This window comes from Molossus molossus, unplaced genomic scaffold (genome assembly GCF_014108415.1).
Source record: "Molossus molossus isolate mMolMol1 unplaced genomic scaffold, mMolMol1.p scaffold_m16_p_22, whole genome shotgun sequence".
NCBI classification, from domain to species: Eukaryota; Metazoa; Chordata; class Mammalia; order Chiroptera; family Molossidae; genus Molossus; species Molossus molossus.
In genome coordinates this window covers 24,164,684-24,175,652 of record NW_023425358.1, presented here as the reverse complement: position 1 = coordinate 24,175,652, position 10,969 = coordinate 24,164,684, and the positions used below count along the sequence as shown (strand labels likewise).

The 10,969-nt window shown below is 57.0% G+C and overlaps 1 protein-coding gene across 1 annotated transcript; it reads left to right on the top strand.

Moving 5' to 3' along the window:
* The first annotated feature begins 534 nt into the window (after positions 1-534).
* ASPHD2 (aspartate beta-hydroxylase domain containing 2) lies at positions 535-10,161 on the top strand. The gene is given in 5 exon segments (XM_036276960.1): positions 535-699; positions 2,178-2,428; positions 2,431-3,276; positions 9,459-9,572; positions 10,052-10,161. Coding segments are annotated over 4 exon segments (1,143 nt in total). The 5' UTR covers positions 535-699; positions 2,178-2,355.
* The last annotated feature ends 808 nt before the right edge of the window (positions 10,162-10,969 follow it).

The window sequence follows — 10,969 nt, the reverse complement described above, 5'->3', positions numbered from 1 at the left end:
CATCTCACTCCTAGAGCATTTAAGGAAATCTCTCCTCCTGAGAGAGGGAGTTGAAAAGTTCCAGTTGGGAGTTCAGCTCAGTGGGGGGTGGAATCCTTTTGGTAACGGTGCTTGTTATTATGCAGGGGGTAGTTTCCCACTGAAGTTCAGGAACCCTGGGGTTCCGCTTGGGAGCCAGCTTGCAAGCAGAATCATTCAGATTTTCTTTCCCTGCTCAAGAGGAAACAGTTGCCAGTTAAGAGAGAACCAGGGGTCCAGAGGGAGGTCTGTTTCCATCCAGTGGGACCCTCTTCTCCCAAATCTGGAGAAATTGAGAACACGTGAGAAAAAAAAATCAGCGTCTAACCTCCCCATTCTTGTATTTCTCCTAGAAACATAAAAAACACGCATGCATATTTACATGTGTGATTTGGACTCACTGAACACAGCAGTCCAGTGGCTCCTTATTCAGCCTGAGCCAGGAGGATGCAGAGAGGCAGTTCATGATCACCTAAGGCTTCCCTTTCATGTTTGGCTTTGCAGGTCTGAGGACTCTAAAAACATCACTTGAGATGTGTGGCAACAACAGTGTTGGAATTTTCGCTCCTGCGCTGTCTTTCTCTGACGTCCCACCTGTGGTTTGCTGGCTAATCAAGATGGGATGTGACATGTCATAGCAGTTACCAGAGCATATTGCACGCTTACCATGACATCGTGACTGTAAGTGCTTGACGTCTGTCGCTCATCTCCAGTGCAGAGGAGGAAACTGAGTCGTAGAGAGGGCAAGTGACCTGTCCAGGGTTGGGAGTAGTACTCAGTGTAGCCATCTCCAGCTTGGGTTCTTAATCTCTCTGCTCCATTGCAAGAATTTTCAGGCCACATTTAATCCTGAAAGGGGAGGATACAGCTTTGCCACTGTTTTAGTTGCCTTCTCGTATTCCTGAGAGAGGAAAGAGAGGGCAGAGTAGAAAATGGATTGTCTGAATTATTTTGCTCCTGAAGATGAGGGGATGTGTTAGGATCAGATTAGAAAAAGGATGGACAGAGGGTTTCAGCTGGGAACATGGCAAGGGCTTTATAGACAAGGACAACGTGACAGCTGGGCTCTGATCGTACTTCTAGGTTATTAGGATAATCAGGATGCCAGACAGTGGCCCTAACCATCAGTGAAATACGTAGCGAAGCACCTTCGTCTGATTTGGAGAATGACACCTGAAAGGCCTTTTATTTCTATTCTGTGTCATCATGTCCCTTTCATAACTTCATGAGTGAGGCCAGGAAGTAGTATCCCAAGTGGGTAGGTGAAAATGCCCAGTGTCTGCCATGGCTGTGACCACGGAGAGCCCACTTCCTTTTCCAGTTTGATTTAAGCCCAGCCCATGTCGGAAGGGCAGGAGAGATGAAATAAGAACGATGGAGTGCTATGAAAACAAAGGGAAATGGAGAACATGCAGTTTAAAGTTCCGTTGCCATTTTTTTTTTTATCCTCACCCAAGGACATTTTTGCATTTATCTTCAGATAGAGCAGGAGAGAGAGAGAGGGAGGAAGAGAGAGAGAGAAACATTGATGTGAGAGACACATCAACTGGTTGCCACCCACATGACCCCAACCGGGGCCAGGGACAAACTACAACTGAGGTATGTGCCCTTAGCGGGAACCGAACCTGGCGCTCTCTGGTCCACGGGCCGACGCTCTAACCGCTGAGCCAAACTGGCCAGGGCTCCTTTGCCATTTTAAAAATGCTTTTAAACCCACATTTCTTTAAAGGTACAGAGATTGAAGGAGAATAAGCGTTCATTAAATATCTTGTATGAAAGAGTATAGCAAAATGGAGAGATACCACTTTGAAGTCAGATGGGATTTGTGTCCCTGCCATGGCTGCATGAACTTGCAGCAGTTATAGCACCTCTCTGAGCCTCAGTTTCCTCATCTGTGAAATGGGAACTCAAGCACCTCCGAAGGATGACATGAAATGCACGGGGCTACAGATTACCAAGCAGGACTTGATGCAGACGAAACGCTGCTGGTCTTTGGGAAATGGGGGGGGGGGGGTAAAGTGGAGAGAGAAGGCACACGATGGAGAAGCATGTCCCCTGCCAACAAGGACCTTACAAAATGACCTGGGACTTCACATTTCAGTTGACTTTTCCAGGTGTAAAAATTTATGCTGGTTTTTTTTTTTTTTTTTCCATCTCAGGTTTGGACTTCCTAAGAAAGTTATTTCACAGTGACCGACACCTCTTGCTAATGTGACATAAAGCAGCTCCTTCCACTCTATTTACAGGGACGTTTGCCTGGAGTGGACTTGGTGGGCACAGGCGGCCTCGGTGTTTGTCGATGTCACCCTTGGCAGGAACCGAGGAGCAGGGGCAGCCATGGCCCCCCAGGGCCCCAGCTGCCCCACGCTAACCTGCAAGGTGTGGGTGCCCTTGGGACCCCAGAGGACTGACTGACCTTGCTTCGCACCCACAGCAACAACTCCCCCACGATGTTGCCCGAGTGGCTGGTGGCCTGGAGCTGGTCGCTGGATGGCCTGCGGGACTGCATCGCCACGGGCATCCAGTCCGTGCGGGACTGTGACACCACCGCCATCGTCACCGTGGCCTGCCTGCTGGTCCTGTTCGTGTGGTACTGTTACCACGTGGGCCGGGAGCAGCCCCGGCCCTACGTCTCCGTCAACTCCCTCATGCAGGGCGCAGATGCCAGCGGGCTGCAGAACGGCTACGTGTACTGCCAGTCGCCCGAGTGCGTGCGCTGCACCCACAACGAGGGGCTCAACCAGAAGCTCTACCACAACCTGCAGGAGTACGCCAAGCGCTACTCCTGGGCGGGCATGGGCCGCATCCACAAGGGCATCCGCGAGCAGGGCCGCTACCTCAGCAGCCGGCCCTCCATCCAGAAGCCCGAGGTCTTCTTCCTGCCCGACCTGCCCACCACGCCCTACTTCTCCCGGGACGCCCAGAAGCACGACGTGGAGCTGCTGGAGCGGAGCTTCCAGACCGTCCTGTGCGAGTTCGAGGCCCTCTACAAAGCCTTCTCGAACTGCAGCCTCCCGCAGGGCTGGAAGATGAACAGCACCCCCAGCGGGGAGTGGGTCACCTTTTACCTGGTCAATCAGGGGGTGTGCGTTCCCAGGAACTGCAGGAAGTGCCCACGGACGTACCGCTTGCTCGGAAGCCTCCGGACCTGCATTGGGAACAATGTTTTTGGGAACGCGTGCATCTCCGTGCTGAGCCCTGGGACTGTGATAACGGAGCACTATGGACCCACCAACATCCGCATCCGATGCCACTTAGGTATGTCGTAGGGCGGGGCTCCGGCTCGCACCCTCCTCCCTAGAGTCGAACCCAGACTTGAAAGCTCAGTAGCCAGAATCGTGCTTTCTTCACAGTCTTCACTGTGCTTCTATCACAGGTTGATGCATCACCCGTAAACCGTTTTTGACGGCAGAGATTGGGGTCAGAAAAGAAACATGTGATCAGTCCGAATCTACCACTGACGCGCTCTGTCCAGGGGAGTTGTCTGCGCTGATAGAAATGTCCCCAGTGCGCTGTGTAGCACGGTGGCCACTAGCCCCGCGTGACTGCCGAGAGTTTGAGGTGTGATTGGTGCAACTGAGGCGCTCAGTTTTTAACTTCATCTAAATTAGAATTGAAACAGCAGCGTATGGCCAGTGGCTACTGCACTGGACCGTGGAGCCCAGAGCCGAGACTGTCACAATGATCACTGAGGTCGGGAGGCTGGGAATGACCCTCAGTGCCTTCTGAATAGTCGGAGATGAGATGAGCTTGGTGGTGGCTTTACTCAGATCCTGGGGAAAGGTAGGGCATGTATTGTGTGGATCTGTGGCTCCGGGACAGGGCTGGAGTCAGATTGCCTGTGTGTGCGTCCTGGCCCTGCGCTGGCTGTGTTGCCTTGGGCGAGTCACTTCACCTCTTGGGGCCTCCACTTCCTCCGAGGACAGGGCTGGAGTCAGGTTGCCTGTGTGTGCGTCCTGGCCCTGCGCTGGCTGTGTTGCCTTGGGCGAGTCACTTCACCTCTTGGGGCCTCCACTTCCTCCGAGGACAGGGCTGGAGTCAGGTTGCCTGTGTGTGCGTCCTGGCCCTGCGCTGGCTGTGTTGCCTTGGGCGAGTCATTTCACCTCTCGGGGCCTCCACTTCCTTGTGTGGAAGATCATCTTGTACTGAGTTGTTCTCAGGATCTGCTAAGAGAACGTGTATTGCGAAGCATTTGTTCACAGAGCTTGATAGAGAGGGAGTACTTAATAAAAGTAGGCTTGAAAACGGCTCGGTAAATAGGGATATCAGTTCCCCAGAGTGCCCGGTTCGTCCCTGGTGAGTCATGATAATGGCTTGGTTACCTGGGCGATGGCCCCGCGAGTTAGCATCCCGGACTGGAGGAGTGTGACGGAGCCTCGGGGAGGGGAGTGCAGCCTGCCTGGACTGGAGGAGTGTGACGGAGCCTTTGGGGGGGGGCAGCCTGCCTGGACTGGAGGAGTGTGACGGAGCCTCGGGGAGGGGGGTGCAGCCTGCCTGGACTGGAGGAGTGTGACGGAGCCTCGGGGAGGGGGGTGCAGCCTGCCTGGACTGGAGGAGTGTGACGGAGCCTCGGGGAGGGGAGTGCAGCCTGCCTGGACTGGAGGAGTGTGACGGAGCCTCGGGGAGGGGAGTGCAGCCTGCCTGGACTGGAGGAGTGTGACGGAGCCTTTGGGGGGGGGCAGCCTGCCTGGACTGGAGGAGTGTGACGGAGCCTTTGGGGGGGGGGCAGCCTGCCTGGACTGGAGGAGTGTGACGGAGCCTTTGGGGGGGGGCAGCCTGCCTGGACTGGAGGAGTGTGACGGAGCCTCGGGGAGGGGGGTGCAGCCTGCCTGGACTGGAGGAGTGTGACGGAGCCTCGGGGAGGGGGGTGCAGCCTGCCTGGACTGGAGGAGTGTGACGGAGCCGAGGCCCTGCTGGGGGTGGGGAGCCTGCCTGGGCGTCAGGCTGGAGGAGGGAAGTCATGCGGAGCCTGGAGCGGGCCTGAGCGGGATGCCCCGTGCCCACCACACCCCTTCACTCGCCCCGAGCCCTCTGCTTCTCCTGCTCCCTCTCTGGGATTGTGATGAAGTGCGGCTTTGACGGTGGGCTTCACTGCTCTACAAACACGGAACCAGATTTGGGCAGCTGCCACGGCATCCTGGTCAGCTCTGGGCAAGTACCCGAGTCTCCCTGTGCCTCCATTTCCTCATCTGTACAATGGGGAGGTAGTAGTTATCTCACTGGGTCATTGGAGGATTAAAGGAAGTAGTATCTCCGTGGCTCCTGGACACAGTGCCCAGCACGTGGCAGTGTTCAGTGAACAGTTGCTGGTAGCTTTGAGGCTCAGACACTGTTGGACAGTGTCACAGAGAATCCATGAGACACGGTCTCTGCCCTCAGGAACAGTGGGAAATGGCAGAGGCGGAAGCAAACACAGCTGGACTCAGACGTTAGCCCCGTTTGCTGAGTGACCTGGGGCAGGGCTAAGTCTCTGAGCCCCGGTTCCTCCTGTCTCCAGTGGAGGCGATGACACCCTCCTGGGGGCCGGTTGGGGGTTAGCAGTGCTGTGTGTAAAGTACTTGCAGGCAGAGAGCGGTCCAGTGCGGGGCCACTCATTAACCTGAGAGGTGAGGCGTCGTCCAGGTGACGGGTCCTCAGTAGAAGCGCTGTGCGAGGCACCAGGGTACTCTCCACGGACAGAGGACCACAGGGCTGCAGGCGGGCTGCTCCGGGAGGTGGTCGGACCTTGAAGGGTGGAGTCGGGAAGAAGGCTTCCCCTCAGGGGTTGGGGAGCCGTGTCTGGGCTCAGTGGGGCGTCCAGTGGTGGAGGCTGAGGTTGGAGAGGTCAGGTGGGAGCGAACCACAGAGAGCCCCCATCAGGCAATGGGGGAAAAGGCTGGGCTTTTTTTAAAGGGTTTTCTTTTATGTTTTCTAAAAACTGCAAAGCGAGGCAGGGAAGGGCCTTCGAGGATGGGTGTGGTAGAACTCCAGGTGTGCCGAGTAGGAAGGGCTGGTGGTGAGAAAATCACAGCTGTGTGCCTGTGCACTAATGCCTGTGTGCATCTGTGCAATTCACGTGTGTGTGCATGTGCGTGCATGTGTGTAAATCTCCCACACAGGCCCTCTTTATGACCTGTCGCTCCCTTCTCGGCCCAGCTCGTCACTGGCCAGCAGAAAAGGTGGACCACGTCACGTTCCCTGGCCGGCAGGGAACCTTGGAAGACGTCCAGTCGGAGTGGGGCTCGTCCCCGAGGCCAGGGCGAGCTCGTGGTTGGCTTTGCTCACCGTTTCCTTCTTCCCAATGCCATGCCCACGTTCGCATCTGCCCAGAAAGGAAATAAGGGTGTGTTTGGGTCATGTGACCTTGAGTGTTGCCAGAGAGGGAGTCCAGAGAATGAGGTCAGAAGCAGGGCTAGCCTGATGCGTGCCCGGTGGTCCCGCCTCTGCCAGTTACCTGGCCGAAGGTGCGGAGGTACCTGTGATTCTTGAAATGCCAGCCCTTGTCCTTTGCTGCTTTCTGTCTGAGTTGTGGCTGGTGGAACTGTCCCCCCAGCAGCTGCCCCCCCAGCCACGGCTCTTCCTGTGCCCAGTCCATTTGCTGAGCCCTGTCCTGAGCTACCTCTAGAGGTGGCGTCACTCCCGTGCAGAACCTCGGGACAGCTCCAGTCCAGCCACCACCCCGCATTGTGTACGGGGCTGGCCCGTCCCAACCGCACTGCCACCAACCTCCAGAAAGCAACTTCTGACTATTACCAGGCAGGCGCCACCGGGGAGGCAGATTCCTGTCCAAATGGCCGACTCTCGAGAAGGGTAGATGGAAAGGCGTGAGCGCATTCAGCCGATTCTCACTAAATGAGCAGACTCGGCCCTCATTCTCCCTTCGTGCACATGCCGTTGGGTGTCTGGGCTGCTGAGCCACGTGGTAGCAGCGGAGCGGCTCCTGTTTGCCGCGCCCGCCCTGAGTGCCAGCTGCTGGCCTTCCGAGTGGGGCCTGGTGGGCGGAGCCTTTTCTCCGCCTCCTGCCTCCTCCGGGGTTGGTGGGGACGAAGCAGCAAACCCTAAGCCAGAGAGGAGCCTGGGCGTGTGGGGGTGGCCGAGGCCATGTGCGGGGCCTGACTCTGTCCCCAGGAGCCACCCACATTCTCGTTTGGGGGAGTATTGATTACTTCTGCCAACTAAACTGGTTTGTGGGAAGGGGCAGAACGGTGGGCCCCTGGGAGGCCGGAGCAGAGTGTGGGGGTGGCGGGCAGAGGAAGCAGGGGACTGGCAAGCCCGCAAGCCAGGCCATTTTTCTACTGTACCGTGGTGCGCGGCCATCAGTCCTTCGGTGTCACAGAGAAGGGGAGCGTCTCGTAGACTGTCCCTGCCAAGAAGCACCTGTCCTGAGGCCTTCACCTGAACTGGCCGGTGAGGCATGACAAGAGGCTGTGGCCGGTGGGGCTCTCTTCATCTGAGCCAGCGAGCGGCGGCTGAGCCCTTGACAGTCCGAACCCCACGGCAGTTGTTACCAGTAGCGGGAGGTCGTGGTTGCAGAGTCAGAATGGACAGTCTCGGCCGATGCGTGACCTGTGCTATTGATGGCTGAAATATATTAACGGCAGGAAAATCAACGATCGCTTTTCTACCACTGCTACTAGTGCAATAACTGGCATTTATGTCACGCTGTCCAGTGTTTTATCATGCTGCCCATGCTGTTCTTTGGAGCCAGACAGACTGGATTCAAATCTGAGATGCTCGAGGACTAAATGGTGACTCCCAGCAGGCCCCTTAACTCCTCTGCATGCCAGTTGCTCCCTCTGGGAAGGAGGCGAAGTGGTGTCTGTAAAGTGTGTATTTAACACAAGCCTGCTCACAGTACGTCTCCAGTTATTAGTAGCAAGGACAGTGGTCGCAGTAAGTATGTAATGTCCCCTCCTTACAGACAAGGAGGCTGCGGCTCAGAGAGGTTGAACACTTGCCCAGTGTCACACAGCAGATAAGACTGCTGGTCATCTGATGCCAGGTCCTCGGTCCTTCCACTACTCCGACTGGCCTGTTAGAATTCTCTTTCTCTCTTTTTTTTTTAATCTTCACCTGAGGACATTCCTCCATCTGTCTTTAGGTAGAGTGGGAGGGAGAGAGAGAGAGACATCAACGTGGGAGAGACACACCGACCGGCTACCTTCCTCACAACCCCAACCAGGACCGGGGATCGAACCTGTAACTGAAGTACATGCCCATGGCAGCAATGGAATCGAACCCGCGACTCTCTGGTCCGCGGGCTGACGCGCTCACTGCTGAGCCATACCGGCCAGGGTGCCTGTTAGAATTCTTACTGTGTTCATGCTTCCTGGAGCCATCAGTTTCTGGCTCGAGGGCGCATTAAAACACCTTGCGTGTGACAGAAAGAGCTGCCTCATGCTTGTCAGGAGGGATACTGCTGACTGGCTCGGGGTCCTGGTTGGCACAGGGAGTCACTGCGGACAGATGAGAACACCACAGGCCCAGCCCCGCGCCCAGGGCCCGCCCCCCGGCAGCCCTGCGGGAGAGCTGTCAGGCTGCCCAGCCTCTTCTGCGTCCGCAGACCGTGGGAGGGGAGACGGGGCTGAGGGCGCCGGTGGCAGCACCCCACCGCACCCCTCTCCGGGGTGAGGCACGCGCGGGACTCACCACCAGGCCTTACATATGGCTCCTTACAAAGGCGTCATTCCACATTCTCTTGACGCTCGGGGTTTTCGGAGGGTGTCCCCCAGGTTCCCACGTGAGGCCAGGGAAACCTGGATAAAGGACATGCCGTCCCGGGCCTCAGACGGATTCAAGGGTTAAGACCCAGAGGAAAGGGCGCCGTGTGAGCCTTTGCATCCTTCATCTCTCCTGAAACAGCCCTGGAGACGGGACTGCAGGAAACAGGTCATCGAGAGGCAGGCAGGGTTCCAGCCCGGCCGATGTGGCTCAGTGGTTGAGCGTCGACCCACGCACCAAGAGGTCGCTGGTTCGATTCCCCATCAGGGCACATGCCCAGGTTGTGGGCCCGATCCCCAGTGGGGGGCATGCAGGAGGCGGCCAATTGATGTTCTCTCCCATTGACGTTTCTATCTCTCTCTCCCTCTTCCTTCCTCTCTCTCTCAAAATCAATAAAGAAAAAAATTAATAAAAAAAAAAAGGCAGGGTTCTAAATCTGGCACCCTCCATTTCTGGGGGGTCCCATGGTTGGGCTCCAGGAGTCTTAAAAGTGCAGGGCAAGCCTTGGTTCCGGGGGTCCGTGATCCAGAACAGATTAAGCCAGTGGAGGAATGAGTTTTCCAAGGAGTGTGGTGAGGGTCCAGGGGCTTAGCCTGTATTTGCCCTGTTAAACTACCCCGCATCCCAAACAGGGCTCCCCGGGGTGGGGGTCAGGACTGGAAGTGAGAGCTGTCCCCAGAGCAGCCCCCCCTGCCTTCCAGCCGGGCCACCTGCCTTCACGCTCCTGTCCTTTCCCCCAGGTCTGAGGACTCCGAGCGGCTGCGAGCTGGTGGTGGGCGGGGAGCCCCAGTGCTGGGCGGAAGGCCGCTGCCTTCTCTTCGACGACTCCTTCCTGCACACCGCGTTTCACGGAGGTGAGCGCGTCTTCTCCGCTGCTTTCAACATGCACTTCGCTTTTAGAGCAGTGTGAGGTTTCCAGAAAAATTGAGCAGAAAGTACATGCCACCCCCCGACAGTTCCCCCTTTTATTAACATCTTGCATGAGTGTGGTACATCTGTTACGGTTGACGAGATAGTATTTACCGCTGTTGTTAGCTACAGTCGATGGTTTACATTAGGGTACGTTGTGCGGGTTTTGACAGATGTATACCGACATGTGTCGACCACGGCAGGAGCACATGGAACGGCTTCGGTGCCGTAAATATCCTGAGCTCCTACCACGCATCCCCCCTGCCTGTCCTGGTTTGCACTCTGCCCGGAGCTCAGGGAGCTGGATCACACTCCTGATCGGAGGTCTTCCGAGCTGTGCCTGAGAGAACCGTGTGGGCTCCAGCTCTGCGTGGGCCCCGGCTCCGAGGCTGTTCAAACCTCTCCTCTGTCGCCCCCATCCCAGGTTCAGCGGAGGACGGCCCGCGGGTGGTTTTCATGGTGGATCTGTGGCACCCGAACGTTGCTGCGGCTGAACGGCAGGCCCTGGATTTCATCTTCGCTCCCGGCCGGTGAGAACAGCCGGTGCTGGGGTCGGCAGGAGCAGCCTGGGGACAGCCTGGACACACTGGTGCAGCCCAGCGCCCACCGGGTCACGGTTCCGTGCTTCGAAACCTGACTCAGCAGAAAGCTCTTATTTGGGGTGTTTACACCACGTGGGGTCCCTCTTTCCTTTCATCGTCATTAGTGGGAAATGGGGGCTTGTATTTCCTTAGGTGGTTTTCCTTCTGCTCACCTGCCCCTGCGATTCGTTTCCGCCTCCTGGTGTGTCCCTTTGCTGTGACCAGAGGCGCGGTGCCCGCTGTCTGTCATGTTCCTGGGTTTTTCCGTCCTCTGAAACAGTGATCAGATGGTTCTTTGTCTGAATGCAACAACATAACTTCTTGTGGTCACCTTAAGAGAAAAAACAGAACAAAGCAAACAAAACACTGCAAACCAGAGCGCTGGAGAAGTTGGCCTGCGCCGCTGTCAGCCACACAGGGCACCCCTCAGCACCCCGGGCCGGGGACAGTGCAGCCCCACACCTGGCCGGCTGCGTGGGCAGCGTAGGCACGGTCAGGGGCAGTGCACAGGGTCATGGCCGGGGGAAATGTCACCTTCCACTCGCCCCGCCGTGCACCCTTCAGGTCTCTGGTGGCAGCTTGTTCGGCAGCTGGGACTGGACACTGACAGGCTGTCCCGGGACGCTGCCTTCCTTCAGGAGGCTGCTGTCCTCATCGGAGCTCCCACGATCAGCCACAGAACGTGGAGCTCACTCACCTCACTGCCTACAGAAACCCCACTGCCAAACCGGGCCTGGACAACCCCCGTTTCAGCTGTTTCG